This window comes from Molothrus ater, chromosome 5 (genome assembly GCF_012460135.2).
Source record: "Molothrus ater isolate BHLD 08-10-18 breed brown headed cowbird chromosome 5, BPBGC_Mater_1.1, whole genome shotgun sequence".
Lineage (NCBI taxonomy): Eukaryota > Metazoa > Chordata > Aves > Passeriformes > Icteridae > Molothrus > Molothrus ater.
The window spans coordinates 64,902,609-64,922,776 of NC_050482.2; the positions used below are offsets into that span (position 1 = coordinate 64,902,609).

Consider the following 20,168-nt stretch of genomic DNA (forward strand, 5'->3'; position numbering starts at 1 on the left):
ATACCTCGGGGGTCATCTCAACCACAGAAACCCGAGATCTAACCTATTTTTAACACTGTGAAATCAAGGTAGCTAGACCATGTTGTTGGGAAAGAACAGACTCAGGTTCTCTGTTTCCAGGAGTGTTTCCAAGGTGCTTTGTCCTGTTCCTGCAGGTGCCACCGCGCTGCTGCTCCTGGCCCGCCGGACGGACCTGAGGCGCATTTCCTTGGACACGCCGGATTTCACGGACATCGTGCTGCCGCTGGAGGACATCCGCCACGCCATCGCCATCGACTTCGACCCTCTGGAAGGATACATCTACTGGACAGATGACGAAGTGAGGGCCATCCGCCGCTCCTTCCTGGACGGCTCGGGCAGCCAGTTTGTGGTGACGGCGCAGATCGCGCACCCCGACGGCATCGCTGTGGACTGGGTGGCCCGCAACCTCTACTGGACGGACACCGGCACGGACCGCATCGAGGTCACCAGGCTTAACGGCACCATGAGGAAAATCTTGATATCAGAAGACCTGGAAGAACCCAGAGCTATCGTGTTGGATCCCATGGTTGGGTGAGGAGCTGTTTGGGAGCGTTTTGTAACATATTGATCATGCAAAGAAGATACCTCTGTCTGCTTCTGTGTAGATAGTGGCAAACTATCTACATAGTTTATCTATCTACTGTCTGTGTAGTGATAAACTTCTGAGCTTTCCAAATGAAAATACTGGGATTCTCTGAAAGTTAAGGCTCTGAGGCACAAGCACTGCTGCTCTATTTTGACCACCTGGGTAGTCACCTTATGTGTCTGTATTTTATTATTTTTAAAAATATTTTTGTAGACTGCGTGAATCAGCTTGTTTATTCTAGCTAATAGCACTGGTTATATTGTCTTGCTGAGCAGACTGATACAGGAATTTTGTGTGTTTGCATGCCAATTCTTTCTGAATGGTTTGGGCATTCTTACCTAGGTAAGGAAATATTTCTGTTTTAGGGATGTAACTTTTTGTGTGCTATGTGGTTTTGGGGAAGAGCAGTCCAGAAGATGCTATAAGAATATTGGAGGTTTGGATTAATAAGGTTTTGTTTCCTTTTCAGGTACATGTACTGGACTGACTGGGGAGAAATCCCAAAGATTGAGAGGGCAGCATTGGATGGCTCAGACAGAATTGTGCTGGTGAACACCTCGCTTGGCTGGCCAAACGGGTTGGCACTGGATTATGCAGAAAGCAAAATATACTGGGGAGATGCCAAAACAGACAAAATAGAGGTTTGTAACTGTACCTGCATTTTTTATTCCATGAAGTTATAGAATGTAGTTTTGTTTTTCTAGGTGTTCATATTCTGATACAGCCGGAAAGGGTGATGGGATGGTGGTTGAGTTGTGCTTTTAGAAACAACTCTGTTCTTCTCAGCCTTTGGGCAAGTTACTTGCTATTCTTCCCACAATTTTTTGCATAAAATAGAAATTATATCTATGTAGTAGAGCTGTCTTTGTAAGAATGTGTGATAAGGACTTGTTAAATAAGTAAATTCTTAGGTCATCAGGGGAAAAAGCTTTTTACTGGGATTAATGTATATAGTTTAAAAAAAAATTATCTTTCAGTCTTTGCACTGCTCAATTTAGAGCCTAGTAAAATATATTTTAAAGAAATAAATCTTCTTTCACATGTACTTATTTATACTTCCAGAAGTCCTTTATACTTTGCATCTCCCTTGTTTAATTAGAGTTTCAGCAAGAGCATAGATTTTCCTTTTTTTCTGACAAGTCCAGTTGAAACTTTTAATTTAAAAAAAAGACACTTTTTCTTCTCTCCCACATTGAAAGTCTTGCATTTATTTTTGTTGTGTAACAGTTACGAAACAAATTTGGCATTTATTATCTGTCAGTCTTTGAGAAAATGGTATTGTTTAGCATTTGATCAGTTTGCTGTCAAAAGCTTTTGATGGAAGTGGAAGACCTGACTGCTACCTGGTGCTCAGGTCTGCCTGTGCTGTATCCTGGTAGATTTGCCTTCCTTTGAGAAATTAGGGCTTTCCTTGTTGATTCCTAACCGTTGCAAATAACTTTGAGCACTTATCATATTTGGCACAATCATATCTTTTCTAGTCTTACAAAGTTGGTTTTACTCATTTATAACTACAAATAAGTCAAGGTGAAGTCACAGTCATGTGCTGGAAGGTCACATAACTGTTAGCTCTCCTTTAGAGCCAAAGTAACTCCAGTCCTGCAAGGTGAGTTGCTTTGAAGCAGTCCTTGAGAGAGCCTCAGGGAGCAGAATTTTCTTTGTCCTGAAAACAAGATTTATAATCTGTAATTCTCCTAATATTACACCAGCTCTGAAAAAAAGAGGAGACAATAGTCTTAGTGATGTGTAGAGATTTATTTATTGAGCACTTCAGCCTTGATACTGTCTCAGCCTTGAATGTGTTTTGCAAAAGGAAAGTTAGGCATTCTTCACCCTCATGTTTTCCAGAACACTGAGATTCCTTATTCATTAATAATAATTCTATTCAGTGCTGGATCAGTTTGTGGCAGAAATTTTCATCTAGATCAGGCATGAGCTCACTGCTGCAATTCTGTCAAACTGGCTAGAACACATCATAGAATGTTTATATCAACATTACAGTGTCTGTGGCAGGACAGAAGATATCTGATTTGGCACAAAGGTTCTTTGGGACAATTTCCATTTCATTGTTCTTAAATCAGTGTAAGCCAGCAAAATGAGTTTGTTCCAGGTTGTCATGTACCATCTCTGCAGGGCGTCAGAAAAGATTTATCACTCTAAGAATTTCAGAATTACTAGTTATTTTTTCCTATGAGTCTCCAAGTGTTAGAGTTATATTACTGCTGCTGCTTTTTATAAAAAGTTAACATTTATTAACTCTTATCAGCTTGCAGTAAATTTTGAAACAGTCGGGCTAAAACAGAGAAGTTCTCCCACAGTTTTTCTTTGGTGCTTTTGGACTTTAGTTTTGTTTGAGGATGTGGGTTTGTATTTTTTGATTCCTGAAGGTGTTCATTTAGGCATATGTGACGCAGATCTATAAAATTTTGTGTAAGGTGACCAACACTTCCCACACAGACACCTTTTTTGACAGAAGATGTTGGTCCTTGTAACTAATGTTAGGTGGTGGGTGCAGAACAAACAAAAGCAGATGTTGTAAGTTGTGGAAATGGTTGTAGATATTAAAGGCTTACACGTGCTACTAGGAAGATTGAGTAGGTTTGTGGAAGGGAATTCCACTGCAATTTAGTGGCAAATAAAATTGCCTCTGAACTACAAATCACTGAACTGTAAATTGCTGTAGAAGGAAGGAGTCTTCTTGAAAAGTTTCTGTATGTCTTTCCTTTGTTATACAGTTCTGTGAGTGTAAGTGTTGATTATTCTCTGAGAAAGGATACTGGGATGGGTAGACCTTTGGATGGAACCCATACAGCCTCTCTTCTCCTGTGCTGAGGCCATTCTGTCATGTTCTTCCTTAGATGCAGTGTTGCTGCTTGCTAACTGCACTTCACAGGGGCAGAAAGGGGCTGAAAATCAGTGACCCTACCCTGGTAATGATCAGCACACATGTTCAGTGTGGCTTCTGCAGTTAGTAGAGCATGGAAGGGCTCTGTAGGATGCAGTGGGGGTGTCCATCCAAGAGAATGGTTCAATCTAAAGGGGATTTTTTTTTTGTCCACACCTGTCATGATTAAGGAATGGTGCTCCCACCAAGACTCTCCAAACCACACACCTCTCACTTGCCCCAACAGGATGGAGAGGAGAATTGGAGGCACTAAAAGTAAAGATCACTGGTTGGGATAAGAATAATTTACTGAGAACAGTGAGGAGATAAGAAAACTAACAGTAACAGCACAATAGTAATGACAGAAAGAAATGATTCATTCGGACTATCCCTGACAATAGAAAAAACTGGATGGCTTCCTCTGCTGTGTTTCCTCAGTTTGAAGGAACCACTTCTCCCTGGAAGAGAGTCCCTTTTCCCCACTCTCAGCATGACTTGAGGGGGTACAGAATAACCTCCAGGTCCTGGCCATGCCCCCTCCTGATTACTGCAAAAAGTAATCCTGTCCTGGCCAGAACCAGGACATGTCCTACCCCTTATTTTATGCCATCATGCCCCAGTCCTACTCCTTCCAACTATATACACACACAAAGTACAGCTCTCATTTCTGTAGTCAATGGCCATCCCCCCAAAATGTCTATTAATTTAGTCCATGGCTGTGGGTTTTATCTGTCCCAAGTGTCTTCCTGAACAAGAGGACTGTTGTGATGTTGGCTGCTTGCAAATTACATCAGGAGCTCGTGACTGGTGTGTCTGGAGCAGTCCATCCTCACTGTCCATGGAGTTATGGCATGCAGTGACAGTGTCATTTGGCAACCAATATTATACAGCTCAACATCACACACTGTTCTCACCCAAAAAATAAATCCCCCTGAGGTACCCATTTTGTTTCCACATCACTCACCAAGTGCACCCCAGTCCTGACCAAAAACAATCCCACGGATGGGTTTGCCTTTGCTTGAGGCAGAGCTGATCCAAACTGTCTTCCCTAACACATTCCTTATAGACACCACAAGGACTTTATCCCCTTCTACAGTAAGTGGAGATTTCGATTGGGCAGGGCCAGCTGGACTGGTAGAGCCTCTGTTTTAACTAACCAGGTGGCCTTTGCTAAATGTACATTCCTATCTTAATCTATGATAGCTAAAATACTACTAACATTTCAAGTTTGCTCACACTGCCTACTCTCCAATGGCAGCGAGGAATCTTGAGGAGATTTTGCTGCACTTTCCATGCCCTCACCATCCATTTTTTTATATCTGTGTAAGAGAAGATGCTTTGGCCTTCAGTAAATGTTTTAAACTTATATTTGAAGAAAGGACACTGGCGTAGGTGCAAGAAGAAAGGTGTTTGTGACGGGTTCCTAAGATGAAACTTGGAATTGGACATGAAGGCATCAGAATAAAATCCCTGGTCCCTGCTTTGCTTCATGTGTTTGTGTATCGTTGAAAAGGGGGGTAAAAGCAGGAGAAATGCATTTGTGTACTTGCCTTTATTGCCTTTTTCATACATTATTTTACATACTTGGTGCTTTTCTCATTTTACTCGCCTTTGCATGTGGGATTCCTCAGAGTCCTTATTTAATTGCAGGGGTGCCAAACTGAATGTCATTCTTGCAAGCCACGTTTCTGGTTTGTTTGTGCTGCATAGGAGCTTTTATTATTTATTTTTTACCCACTGATTCATGCTATGCTGTTCTGGAGCCCCCAGACGATAATAAAGCATCAGCAGGGGTTAATGGAGACTGGTAGGGGGTACAGCAGGGAGCTTTTGTTCCCATTTTATCTGGCAGCCTGCAGCAGGCAGAAGCAGGCTGTGGCTCAACAGCTTCGTCATTTATCTCGGTCAGGTTTCACTGCTGATAAACTTCTATTGAAATGGATGGCTGCTATTGTGCTTACCAGTGGGGAAGATTTCTCATTGACTTGCTACAGGTTTAAAGCATTTTCCTGCCGTGCTATGAGGTTAAAAATGTATGATCTGCTCTGTTGAATTGGTCTTGTGTTTTCCTGCTCTAGTGAATATTTGTGTTCCTGGCACGTACGCTACCTGTTTTAAGGCACAGGTTGGATTTTTAAATGGTCAGCAAAGCTGCTATTGATAAAGCAATTATAAATGGCTGCATGCATGTGTGGCTGTGTGTGTTAAGGGGAAGTCATGATGATATGGCTGATTTCTCATAGTTTTTCAATCTCTGCTTCATTTTTCTTTATTCATCCTCTCCTATTCTCCATTCTCAGAGCCAGAGATGGCACCCACTAACACCTACTAGTGGTGAGTGTAAAGAAAGGATGTACCTCCTGCTCAGAGCCAACCTTTATCTGGTGATTTTTGAGTGCAGCTCCAACTCGAAGTGTTTGTGCATTCCCAAATCTATTGGCCGTGCCTGGCATTACTGTCTCTAATCCTCATGATTAATATGGAAAGTATTATATCCTGCTGTTTTTCAGCCTAAGTACACACCAGTGTTCAGAACTCAGCCTTGCTGGACAACAGAAAAGCAGATGCTGCTAAGACTTTATAGAGCACAGAAATCTTGAACAGAGAGGACAATTTTGTCTTTGACCTAGGAGCTAATAGTCTGGCATCTAGAGAATGCTCTAATTCATATTTTAATCCTGAAATTGCAGGGCTATATTTTCCTCTGATGACAAGTCCCTCAATTTTACTGCCACCCTAATAAGGAAATTTTGTTTTCTAAGTATACACCAATTATTTTCTGACTGAGAATTTTTTTCTCATACCATTAGTCTTTGTACTGTGAAATGCTGATGACTTGCAAGCCTGGTTACTGATCCTACCCCATCCAGCCTACTTGAAGCACAGGTTTGAAAATTGAGAAGCAGAATCCATTATATTCCTAGCTCTTGAAAACAGCTGCTTTTGTGTACTTGCATTAAACTTTTGCAGGTATGAGAAGTAAGGTAGTTGAAACAAATGCCTGAAGTTGCTTTGCTGTTTACTTTTGCTTTGGATAGTTGTGGCACTTGGGAATTTCATTCAACAAAAAATAAGCATGTACTGTAGAGGGTAGGGACAGATTCCTGTACTCCATCCCACTTTCAGAAATTTAAAGCTTATTTTGTTGGGGTATTTCCAGCTATTTCTTAACATCTGCTAAGCCTGTATTAAGAAAAAAATATAAATTTTTGAAATTAGTAGTAGAGTAAGGATTTATTTTAAAAAACTCCAAATCAGTATTAGTTTATACTTGGTGTTATTTTCATTTGAGAGGTTTCTTTTGAACTTCTGAATGAAATTTTGTGATGCTGACCGAGATAGTAAAGCTTTATTGAAAAGCAAACAAATGACAGCTACAGACAACATATTAGTAAGGTCTCCTGGCTGTTGCAGAGCTGGATACAAGGATTTGAATGGTCCCTTGTCATGGACTCCAATGCTGAGTTAGGACCTCCTGGCATTGTAAGCTTGTTACTATTCATTAAAAAAAAACAAAAACATTTTTACTTTGACTTTCGAACATAGGGCTACAGAATTATCACTTAGAATCATTGAGTTTTGAGGGTTAGAAGGGACCTCTAGAGATCATTTTGTCAACCCCAGGTGTTTTAATGCAAAAATAAAAAAGAAACATTTAAAACATCCATGCTAGTTTTAAATTTGGAACATTAAAAAATTAACTTTTGATAAATTGAGATTACCTAAACAAAATTCAGATATGAAAAGTATGATTATTGAGACCTTACATTACAAGCCACTTGTGCTGAGGAGTTCTCCAAGAAGTCCTGAGGGATCTGCTATCCCAGGCTGTCATGCTTCATTGGACAGGGAGAGGCTCCTACCAAAGAGGCTACTGAGGGAAGCTCTTGGGGAGATGGAGCCAGAACTCCTGCCCAAGAGTAACTTGACTCTCTGATCTGAGTACCAAACATGGTAATTTTCTAAGTGAAATTACTGCCCTAAAAATTATGTGGAGAAGACTTTGGCATTCAGTTTTCAAATGGTTCTTCTGTCACAGATCTGCAGTTCATCCTGAAATCTGTAGTGGGTTTCATCTCATGAGATGTAGATACATTCAGCTCATTTAAATTCCTTTATGTTGCCTTTATAAAAATGTTGGAAATCAGCACTTCCACACTGAAAATGTTTAGAATATATTAGATGAATCCTACTCTAAAAGCATTGAGTTTTTTCCTGTTACCTCTAAGGAGAGCCTGGAATCACCATGTCAGAGGCAAGTACCCATGCTTGAGACACATTTGAGCAGAAAGTTGTGCTGACTGGCTCACCCTGGGAATTCAGAGACATTTCTCACAACCTTTGCTAAAAGATGAGCAGTCCTGGTTTGCTGCTGATAGCTCCGAAAGCCTCATGGTCCCCATGGCCCAGCATGCAGCTGATTGGACTATAACTGCTGGATCTACACTCATATGTCATACACGCTTCCCAGATTTTTCACATTGGAGTTAGGAAACTGTATTTTGGTTTACCCAGGTGTCTCACCTAGAAAGCAACAAGCCTCTGCTAGCAGCCAGTATCGGTTACCCAAGGGAAAACACTGAAATCCCTCAAACCAAGCCAGCCAGAGTCACCAGCTCAGCTGAGTCTGACATGCTTCAAATATTCCATGGCAAGCTGGGGAGCAATGTGAAGAGATACTGAGCTATTGTCTGTGTTTCTGAGTCAGCTGAGTACTGTCTGTCAGTCCACTATTATCCCTTAGTCTCCAAAATTCTGGCTTTGATTTTTCCCCTTTTCACAAGCTGAGTTGCATTGATGTGCAAAACCTTGTACTGATCTTGGACCTTGGCTTCTTTGGAAGTATTCACCTGACCTCCAATCACTCTCAATAATGATTTAGCTTTCTTCACACAGGCTTCTTACTTTGCTGGGAGATTTGATTTGTAGTCTTAACCTGAATATCTTTTCTGGTACCATGCATCATCTTGTAGCGTGGCAAAGAGTCTGTGGAAAAAGGTGAAAAACCAAGCTCTTGGACATGCAAGACCCTTGGAATCGAAGTGATTTAGTGAATAGAAGCAATTGAATCAGCTTGAAAGCTTACTGCCACCAAAGGTGAAAAGTATCTCATAAATGGCTGAATCTCTCACTGCACTATTCCCTGAACCACTTGGACTTGGTAAAACAGTAAAAAACTTTCCACATTTTTTCTCCTCTATTAAAAAAAACAATTATAGTTGCTCACTAAAGAGTGTGGAAAACATCAGGTTAGGTAGAGAACAAATGAAAAATGAGTTTCTGGGGCAAGGCACTGAAAGAAAGAGCCCTGGTAAAGAAGAGCACAGAGGCTTTTGCCCACATGCAAGAGCATCAGGTGTTGCTGTGCTGGACTTGTAAAACTGTTCCCCCAAACCCACTGTGAGGTTTCAGGTTGGTCTTGGCTAGTCTGGTTTACATTCTCCAAAGTGTTTTGTGCAGCTGCCCACAGGTCTTAGTTGCTAAATAGTAAGTTGCAAAATGCAGTCATTAGGTTTCTTTGTTGCCCCCACAGCCTATGCCCAGGTAACAGAACACTCCCTGACTGCTGCCTCTCCACCCTATGGATTACATACCAAAATTAATCTTCATAGTAAAGTGGTTTTAGTCACCTGTTTTACCACTGAATCTTTTCAGAGGACCTCCTTCTCTCTTCTCATCTTATTTGTCATTTTGGCTCATTTTTTTTGTCTTAGCCTGTTCTTTACAAATGCAGGGGTTCTTTTGTGTTGCATATAATTGCCTAGGAGATGTCATCTGTGATTGTCACAATGGTTCTAAAATCTTTTCCTTGCCTACTTGTAACTTTACCTGACTTTAACCATTTCATTAAAAACTGAACCACTTGTTTCTAAAATTAAATTCCATCACAGAGAAAACATTTCTGCTGTTGGCATTGGTCAGTGAGCTAAGAAAGTTATCCTGTTGTGAAATAAGTGAGCTTACAGAGTGTGTGTAGCCTGATAGAAAGGGTGTTTATGAAGTCATCTCGGTACTGTTTGTACATATTTATCTTCACAGCAGTCCTATTAGGAATATTATCCATGGTCAGAAAAAATATATTTTGAATTCTTTGGAAAAATTGTTAGAGCTCTAAAGGAAACTGAGGGTGCTGAGGAACTGTTAAATTAGGAATTGTTAACGGCTGTTATAAAATAATTAACAGTAAGAAATCATGGACTTGGCTGGAGGCATTTGGTTTCTGGAGCAAATCCAAAGGGTTCCAGGGATCCCTTCTGCTGATTGCTCAGGATTTCACCACAATGAAGAGAGGACTTCCCATTTCATTCCTTAATGTTTTAGAATTGAGGAGAAATGCTGTTAATAGTAAGTAAATGACACTGACAGAATGATTTCTTCAAACTGAGTTGAAAGCTTCAGTTGTTCACTTAAAGAGAGTATAGTTGATCAAGACTTTTTTGACTAATAAAATTGGAAATTTAGACAAGATATCTTTGTTTCTCTCTTACAGCAGCTGTTTTGCAGTAAATACATATGTTAATTATATGATATTGCTGCAGCCATAACAGTGAAATAATTCCAGTCTGTTTTATGTTGCTTAGAGAAGTTGAAAATACATTGTTCTTAAACCCAGTCTGAAAAAATGCAAATATAATGATTATAAGGCATTCCAGCTATCTTTTAGAGTTATTTTTAAGAGAGATGCTGCCCAAGTTTCTTTTCTTTAACCAAATAAATCTAATTAATGTAGTGTTGGTTTTCACTTTCCTTGTAAAGTAAGATTCATGTGCATTTAGGTAGACAATGAACAGTCATATCCCTGATGAGCATTTCCATGAACTGAGTTGTTACTTGTTGCATCAAACAGCATGTGCAGGCATTTACCTCTGGATAATCAGGGCTGAAGTAACTAAGCCTTGAGTGTGAGCATTCCTAAATTATTTCAGGTATAATGCAAGCCTTGCTTACCATGGTATGTTGGAATATCTGGGACATTTGTACTGAACTCAGTATTTCAGGGTTCTACAGTAATGCTTCTTGTCATTGTCTTGAGTAGATCAGTGTTAATGATCAAACTCATGAGAAATTCCCCTTTTTACCTCATTGTTCTAAGTTGTATCTATTCCTGTGGTGCATTAGCATGACCCACATTGAAATTGTGAAGGTGGTAATGCTTTCTGATTATTTTTCTGCTGCTTTAAAACTATTGGGAGTATTGGGAGAAACCCAAGCTGTCATTGGAATGAGTTAAGAATTTAAAATCTGCTCAGAAAAAGTTTAGCTTTTTTTTTTTTTTGGTGACAGTTCCACCATAGAAGCCTGTGCCAAATGTCTGGGGTTTTGTGCATCTGTAAGGTAAACCACACCTATATATCCAGAGTCTATTTCAACATGTTCCAAGGAAACAACAAGCCAGTGTGCTCTGCATTTGTGGCACATGTGACATGCCAAGCATTACCATGGGGTCAGAAGGCTTTCTAATTCCTTTTCCTTCCAGAAGAAATGTGAATGCTACAGTTGCATGCTTCCTATCTCTCAGTGGGGGAAGATCCTTTCCAGCTGTGATGCCTGATAAAAAATTTTGTAGAGCTGGAGCAGTGATGGCAGTAGTACTTGAGCAGAGCAATTGAGGTCCTGCATATTAAATGAGGTCTTCTGGCCTCTCTGAGGATGAGTAAGGTGGTGCTAGTAAAGATGCTGAAGTTCAAGAATCAATAATGGATAAGGTATCTGTCATTTGTCCAAAAACAAATTTAAAAAATTGATTTTAAAGATCAGGGCTTAGGTTCAAGTATCTGAAATTAGAGGAGCTTATGGATTTTACTGGAAGGATTGTTTGTTTTAGGGGGGCTTGGATTTTTGTTTTACTGATGTGTGTCTGTGAAAGAAATAAAGTTTTGGAAACATCTTGTAGTGTAGCTGGGGACTTACAGTCCATCACAGAGGCCTATTCCATGCTCACAAGTAATATATTTTTTTAACATAGTGTTACCAGTTGTTGTTTATTAATTTTCATTGATTGTTGCCCTGCTCTGCTCCTGTCAGCCAGAGAAAGAGCTTAGCATGCATGCTATCTAACCTGCTCCCTGATCATTTACAAGTACATCCAAAAGAGGACCTGGGAAGCTCCAGGCCCATTAGTCCTATTCCAGTCCATGGAAAGAGTTCCCCTAGAAACCTGCAAGGCAAAGGAAGCAGGGGGTTGGGACAAGCCAGTGCAGGTTTACTGAGGGCAAATGATGCCAGTGATGCTGTGCAATGAAGGCAAACAGGATCCTGGGCTGCATCCATGGGGACATGGATCATCCCTCTCAGGGATGTCAGGCCATACCCTGCTCTGGTCCCCAAATTCAACAGAGATGCAGGGAGAGTGGAGAGCACCTAAAGGAATGATGAGAACTCACCTTGTGAAGAAAGACAGAAGGGGTTTGGTCTTTTCTCCATGGGGAAGAGAAGGCTCACAATTTTCCAGTATTTATGGAGGAGGAGGGAGGCTCTCCCAGTACATGGATGGTGCCACATTGGAGAGGACAGGGACAACTGGTACAAGGTGCCCTGAGGGAGGTTTCATTTTAATACAAGAAAGAAATACTTTACTGGGGCATCTAGTGGAGTCCCTCCCCTTACTAGAAGTTTTCAAGATGTAACAGGACAAGGATGCTGGGTAATCTTATCTAGGCTTCTTTCCCACAGAAAAATGGACCAAATGATCTTTCAGAGGTTCTTCCAACCTGGGCTGGTCTATGATTCTGTGGTTCTGTACTGAACATTCAACTGTGCTTATGAGTTAAGATGAAAGATAATGCACTCTGCCCTCTGTCACCTTCATCTCAGTCTTGACACCTTGTAGGACTGGGCTCTTAGTTTGGAATTGATCTCAGCATCCCTGGTAGGGGCAGACCCTTTCTGTGGTGGGCATCTCCTCAGTGCTGTGCACATAAACCTGTGCACATCTGCTCAGTGTCTGCTGCCCCTGCCCTTGGTGCACTGCACCTGAGGAGACTGCTAGTATGTGGTTCTGCCAGGGTCCCAGCTCAACCTCCACACAGAGCTGAACATGGTCTTCATAAATGAGAGAGATTTCATGATGAAACTCTAAACCTAAAGCAGTCAAGTGACAAGTTTAAACTACCATATATTCAAATCCCAGATTATCAAAAAGGTAAATTCACTGCATTAGCCTATTTATCCCAGTGATTACTGCTACTTAGAAGTGAATTGAATGCAAGGTATCTTTCTAACAAGAAAGACCCTTAGAATATGTCACTGTGTATTCCAGTCTGTAACTTTAAATTAGAAGCAGTGCTTCAAAGTTGTTATTTTATTGTTCCTGCTGGTCACTAAGTACAGCATTTTAAAATGTGACTACATTCTCAGCAGTAATTCACTTACTTTGAATAAGCTGTGTGTTCATGAGGCTATAGGTTTGCATTCATTATTGTTTTAGGATAAACAAAGCCCTTATTCTTCAAGCAGGATATCTGGTATTTTGTCTGAGGCCATTTAATTTTTGCACTTTTAGGGGTTTTTTTTCATGGAACTACTCGCTCTTTCAGTAAAGGTGGTGTTTGTGGTTACACCACATCTGTTTCCTGTTACAGCCTATATTCTCAGTGTGATTTGCAGTATTCAGAATGGCCTCAGAATGTGAAACTCACACCACATTGTGGTTAAAAGCAGCATAAAACCTCTGGAGACACTGCCTCATAGCAGCTGAAAGTGGGTTTATTCTGTGGGGGATTCTGTGGGGCTTCACTGTGAGGAGCCTGATCCATGTGGAGTTGGGGAAGGGGAAAGAATCCAGCAAGGATTATAGCCTGGGACTTGGTTGTTGTCTGAGTTTGAGTATGTGAAAAGATGATGCTGAAATCCCTTGAAACTGGTTGTGAAGTGATTGTTCCTTTTTGCTTTATTCTTCTTGAAGGTATCACCCCTACATCCCTTGCCACTTCCCTTCTGCCTTACACCAGACTCTTTGATTCTGTAGCCAATGGATGTAATTCTATTGAAATCACCTAACAGGCAGCCAAAGTCAGTGCAGACAACTTAGTGCCATGGAAATATGCATATATATGCTGGTAGCTGGCTGCTACCATGTATGTGTGTGTGTGTGTATATATATGTATATGTGTATATCAGGTAAAATTGCAGTGGGAGCAGAGTGGCAGGTATATGTAAATACTTTCAGAAAACTGCATGTTTTGTCTAGGAGATGTAAAGCTGTCTTTCAAAATAGCCTTTATGTGTCAAACCTAAAAGCAGATACTTAATCCTTAAGTCCCTTCTCTTTTCCTGACTCTTGTCAGTATAGGGGGAAGCTTATTTGAACATCTCTTAAAGTTTGCCAGAGAAAGTTCATCTCCCACCACACACTTTACAACTAATTTTCTTTGCCAGTAGTTAAGCACTCCCTTAAATAGAGAATTTTCTTTCTTTTTAAATACAAGGCAAAAAATGTAATTTAAAAAAATGCTACTTTGTGTGGTGATGTTTTATTGCTTTTTACTGTGTGGTTTTAGTTGGTTCACTTTTCAACATCCTTCCATTCTGTTTATCTTCTTGGTCTGCTCAGCAAGCACTAATTGCCATGTATTAATTAGTTGCAAACAAATGGTTTATCTCTGTAGTTTAAGGGGAGGGGGAACAAGTCACCACAGACAAGTCACCTATTTTTGAGATACATATGCATTAATGCATTTGTAGGAGCATGCTGTATATTTTGCTGGACTGAAGGGTTTTGGTAAGCTAATTCCATCAAGTAATTATAACCTTTCTTCAAAAGTAAATATGGAGCTCATTCCTACAATCCAGCAAATATGCAGTGTCCCTTTAGGGAAATGTGCACATAAAGATTCAGTTCCTATTTTAATATACTGAGAGTAAGTGCCAAAATGTTGGGAAGTTTGACAAGGTACAGTTTTAAGGAGGAATTGAATTAGTGTGAAGGTTATAGCATTTCTTCCACTTTTTAAAGGCAATTTATAAATATTTTATTATACTGTGTCCTGGGAAAGGTGTATGTTTCAGTTCCATTTCTCTATTGCTTTCCTCTCTTCTCATATGTGTCTGTGTAGGAGTTGCTCCAAACTAGCCTTTACATTTCTTGTGATCTGGGAAGATATTTTGGCCACCAGCTATCATCAGTCTAGTCTGAGGTACTAAACCAGTTGATCCTGAAGGTTGTCATTGCATAAATCTTTGGGTTTGAGCCATGGGAAGGATGGGAAGCCATATAGATTTGTTTGTGGTTATCTCAGTTCCATAAGTGAGAGAGATTTGAAAACAGTGGTTTAATAAACCACCCCTTTTCCAGTCATTCACTTAGAACATGCTTGGGTGGTGGGAAGGATGCTTTAATGTTTCAGGAATTAGTATGCTACCTTGGATTTTATGAATCACATTGTTTCTGAAAGTTTTTATATTAAGGTTGGTTGGAGTTTTTTCCTGATTTTGGAAGGGTGGTATACATACTGTAAACTTAAGCTATGGCCTTGAAACAAGTAGAAATATTTCAGAAGGATTTTTTCTGAAAAATTGTAGCACTGAACCATTTTTAAGCTTGTCTTAAAACACAGGACTCTTTACTCCTGTCAGTATGGTACATTTTATAATAATACTTGGCATTCATAAGGCACTCACTCACTTGAACATGCATACATATGTTTAATTAATCCTTTCAGTTCCTCACTGAGGAAGTTAGGTATTACTCCTTTTCAGCAGTAGAGAAAAATGACACAGTAAATTTAAGTGTCTTGATCAAAGGCATGCAATTATTTACAGACTACAGCTGTTCCTTGTAGTAAAAAAAATTACTGTACTTAATTTTGAAGAATGTAAAACTGGTTCCGTATTCAGACTGGGGACTATAAATATACTGGGGAATATAAATATACTCTCTAGATCTTCTTCACTGTTTGCCTCCCAGTATTTTTGTGGGGTCTCCTCTTAATGCTCTCTCTAATATGGGCAAAGCTCACTTGGGAGGGACTGTGGACTAGAAGATGCTGAGCCAGAATGCCTTCACCATTATAAATTTGTCTTCATTTGTGTAAAACACAGTGACTCCTCTTTAAAACTGAACCGAAACTCATGTCAGAAATGAGAGAGTCATAACAGAAGTAACTATTATTACATAATAATAATTCCTAAAGCAAAGGTAATGAGTGTTGTGTCAGAATTCCACATTAAGATCTGGTTACAAGACTAACCTCTAAATAAGGCTTTTAGAGTAAGTACCTGTTAATAAAGAGTCTCTTCTTTTTTATTAGGGTGCTGTGTAACATTAATGGCATTATAATGCATAGGAGATTATTTTTTAATTTGAAGTCTGAGCATGAAGTAGCTAGTTTGTTAATCTGCCAAATAGTGGCAGGTTTATTCTATATATCTAAAAAGTTTGTCTATATTCACAGGTCATGAATGCTGATGGAACTGGTAGGAGAGTCCTGGTGGAGGACAAGCTGCCTCATATATTTGGATTCACTCTGTTGGGAGACTACATTTACTGGACAGACTGGCAGAGGCGCAGCATTGAGCGCGTGCACAAGTGCACGGCAGAGAGAGAGATCATCATCGATCAGCTGCCCGATCTGATGGGCCTGAAAGCCACCAACGTCCACCAGGTCATCGGTGAGTGGGCTGCTAATCAGCCAAGGGACAATGGGAGAGAAAATGTCAGCAGTGCTGTCCTGCAGAGTTTTAGAAATGGGCAGATTTCAGTCCTATGGCAATGCAGGCTGAAGCTTGATAAAGTGAGTTAGCGTAGCATTGACATTCTCTGAAAAATCCCTTTGCCCAGGATTTTCCTCCTGGGAAGCTGAGAAGCTTCAGAGAAAAAGAAATCAATTCTTATCTCATTTGCTTCTCCTGTGTTTTTCTCCTTTGGAATGTGTTTGGAGATTGTTTACCCACAGGTGATTGTTTCATTGGTTTCTGGTGTGAGTTGTTTGACTCATTGGCCAGTCAGGGCCAAGCTGTGTTGAGACTCTGGAAAGAGTCACGAGTTTTCATTATTAGCTTTTTAGCATTTAGTAAGTATCCTTTCTGCATTCTTTAGTATAGTATAGTATTCTTTAATATAATATAGTATGATAAAATAATAAATTAGCCTTCTGAGAACATGGAGTCAGATTCATCATTCCTGCCTTCATTGGGACATTTCCCAGGAAATACAATAGGCTAGGTCTTCTGAGAGGAGCTTCAGCTCTATAGCTTGGAAGAATATCAAGCTGAACATGTGCTCCCAGTATGCAAAAGCTAAGAATGAGCCAGTTTCAGGTCCATTCAGTAGCTTTTACATTAATATTAGAAAATTATCTTTAAAAATACCTAGAAGTACTTCCTGCCCTGTAGTGTTTGTGTTGTAAAAAAGCAGCATCTAGCTTTAAATTGCCTATCCTAGGCTACCCAAGCACTAGTAGCAGTATAATTGTAGCATCACAGAACTCATCACAGTACCTGAGTATCCTGCTATGTGGAAAAGGCTTGCAGCTTCTCGCTATCTGGATTGTACTGCAGGAAAGGAGTAAAATGTAGTTGATGTGTATCTTTGTGTGGCAGATGCCCCAAGGTACCATGTTTTGAATGCAGCCCTCTTTGCAACTGTTTGGCCAATTGAACTCCTTAGTGCCAAGCCTCTCTTAGTTCAATTTCCAGCATGTACATAAGTGAGTATTGCAAAGAGCTGCTTCACTTGCATCCTGGAGAGACCATTGAATGGATGTGAAAATAGCTCTGCAAGTTTTTTACCTGCAGGAATGCAAGGGGCTATGTAGCTGGAGCAGTGTACTGTAAAAGGCAGCAGAACATACACCTACCATGCATTCAGTGCTTGTGCTGTGAATTGGGATCATCAGTAGCTGTTGAAGCCCAGATCCTTTTCCCAAGTGCTGGGGTTGTTTCTTGCCGTGAGGAAAGGAGAGTAAGGTCTGTCTAAAGGATTACAGGAAATGAATGAAAAATAATTTGATCAGAGAATACAAGGAGAAAAACTGCATGTTTGCTTGGAGGACTCATAGTGTGGCTGATGCATGTGAGGACTAGCTTCACCTTTCACCTGCAGGCAGTTTGCCATGGTTGCTTTTCCTCTTGCTGCCTGCTTAGGTACAAACCCCTGTGCAGAAGACAACGGCGGCTGCAGCCACCTGTGCCTGTACCGACCCCAAGGCCTCCGCTGCGCCTGCCCCATCGGCCTGGAGCTCATCAGTGACATGAGGACCTGCATCGTGCCAGAAGCTTTCCTGCTCTTCTCCAGGAGAGCAGACATCAGGCGCATCTCCCTAGAAACCAACAATAACAACGTTGCTATCCCGCTCACCGGAGTCAAGGAAGCTTCTGCTCTGGATTTTGATGTGACAGACAATCGCATTTACTGGACTGACATTTCACTGAAGGTAGGGATTCAGTCCATGTTGGCTGTTATACTCCTTGAGGTGTTTAAGAGTAGGTTGATTATTGGGGTTTACAAAATTCAAGGGATATGTAAATAGTTTCCTTTTTAATTACATTTTCTGTAACTGACTTGAGACATGTGCCAACAATAACTTATAGACTTTTGCAATTGGAGAATAATAATAGTTAAAAGCACAAAGTTTAAATGAGTCTGCAAGAGGTGACTTGGCTGAACTCCCTAAGCATGATATTCTTTTGAGCTGCATAAGTGACACACATGAAGACTCATCTGTAAACTGCCCTGTAGTGTGCTGTCACAAACTGGCATAATTAGCAGGTTGTGTTCAAACTATGAAGTAAACCAAAATCAGGGATTTGTTAACTTCTGATTGGTTGTGAGTATGAGGAGTGTGTGCAGATAAAAATATTGAGGACATGGAAAGGTAGCTCATGTTTGCCAAAAGAATTCTGTACTATTCTAACATTTTCAGGCTTATCAGGGAATGCCTAAACTCTAATATATTATTAAAATGGAATTGTGGCTGTATCTGCTATCACAGGCTGATCCTGATGGCAGACTTTAAAAGTCTTTTGAATAAAAGTCCAGGAAGAGATTGTGTTTAGTGAAATTAAATTTAGCCATCAGTACTGAAGCTACTGAGCTCATCAGTCGTTTGGTTGTTTTCTTCTATTTGCTGTTCTGTCCTGCACTTTTTTCATTAGGCTGCTTTAAATAGTGTTCCGTGCTATAACATTGATGCTTTTGTATAGCCCTGGGAGAGCCAAAATATTTCCCCCTCGAAGTTGGCACTGAGTTATTAAGGTCACTTTGTCATGTAGATGCTTAATTCAAACAGACTAGTTATCCCATTTATTTCCCCAGTGAAATGCTATTGTAATTGACACAGAATACATTCACAGAGCGCAGTAAATCATTACTTCTGAATAGCAGCATTGTTTGCTTTGCAAATAAGTAGCATATTGTAAGATCCTCTTTCCTATGAGATGTCTAAAATCTGCAAGTGTTTAAAATCCAACAAAGAAAACGAGCAGCCCAGTGACAGACTGGTAAGTTTTCTAATTTGCCTGTGTATCTTTGCATCCCTGCAGACCATCAGCAGAGCGTTCATGAATGGCAGCGCGCTGGAACACGTGGTGGAGTTTGGCCTGGATTACCCCGAGGGCATGGCTGTGGACTGGCTGGGGAAGAACTTGTACTGGGCCTGACACTGGCACCAACAGGATCGAGGTGTCCAAGCTGGACGGGCAGCACCGCCAGGTGCTCGTCTGGAAGGATCTCGACAGTCCCCGGGCGCTGGCACTCGACCCTGCCGAGGGGTAACTCACTGATTTAATTCTGTGCTTGTGAACGGGGAAAAACAACATTGTCATGCTTCCTCTAGGGCATGGTAGTTAAGCGCTGCCTGTAAACCCTGAGAGAACTGAGCTGGGGAATGCAACCTTTAATTTAGAGAAATACACTCTTAGTGTCCTGAATAATCGTTAAAAATACTAAAAAAAAAAAAAATATCAGAGCAGCTCATTAGAAAGGGATTTATATTTAGTTTTTTAATTAACCACAGAATCAAAGTAGTTTTAGGTTATGGAATTCATTAATCAGAAAAGGACTATAGCATTGAAAGGAATATATTTATCATTTTAGAAATTAGGATTCTTTTTATCACAAGTTAGGGTCCAATAAACGTATTAAATGATTTAATTTGAGAGTGGGAGAGCAAAGTTTATAGTCTGAGCATGAGGAAGGTACTCATTTCTTCAGATAAGAAACCTTTTAGTTTGTACAGACAAAGGAAGAGGGACAGAGAAGGAGCAGAAACAATTATATTCACCTATGCCCCAAATGAAAGATTTTCTGAGAAGAAACTTCTCAGTTGGATTGAAGTGGAATAGCAAAAGTAGGGCAATAAACAGGGAGAGGGAGGAAGGAATGGGGCAAATCAAGCCAGCTATTCAGTTTCTGAAATAGCTCTTCTACCCTGAAACACTCACTTGACAGTAACTAATTACTGCAAAAACTTTTTGAGGTTATACCAATATTGCATTATTTTTCAAATGAAGGAACTTCATTTACAAGGGTTATGACATGATCGCAGTTCCCAGTCACGCTGTGAGAGCTACAGCAATACAGAGAACTTGAAACATATTCCTTCTGTTTTATTTCAACAAAGTGGTGGCAATGGTCACCTCCAGTGGGATCCCAGATTGGATTCAGCTCAGATGTGCCAGGGGTTGCCTGGATGAGAATTCAACATCAGATTCTTAGATCCATTTACTAATTTGTAACAA

The 20,168-nt window shown here is 40.4% G+C and overlaps 1 protein-coding gene across 1 annotated transcript in view; it reads left to right on the forward strand.

Moving 5' to 3' along the window:
- Positions 1-20,168, forward strand: part of LRP6 (LDL receptor related protein 6) — a 113,760-nt gene that overhangs the window by 67,437 nt on the left and 26,155 nt on the right. Inside the window, 6 exon segments of the mRNA XM_036401559.2 lie at positions 156-552; positions 1,077-1,248; positions 15,884-16,100; positions 17,574-17,863; positions 18,972-19,085; positions 19,087-19,199. Coding sequence (XP_036257452.1) covers positions 156-552; positions 1,077-1,248; positions 15,884-16,100; positions 17,574-17,863; positions 18,972-19,085; positions 19,087-19,199 — 1,303 coding nt within the window.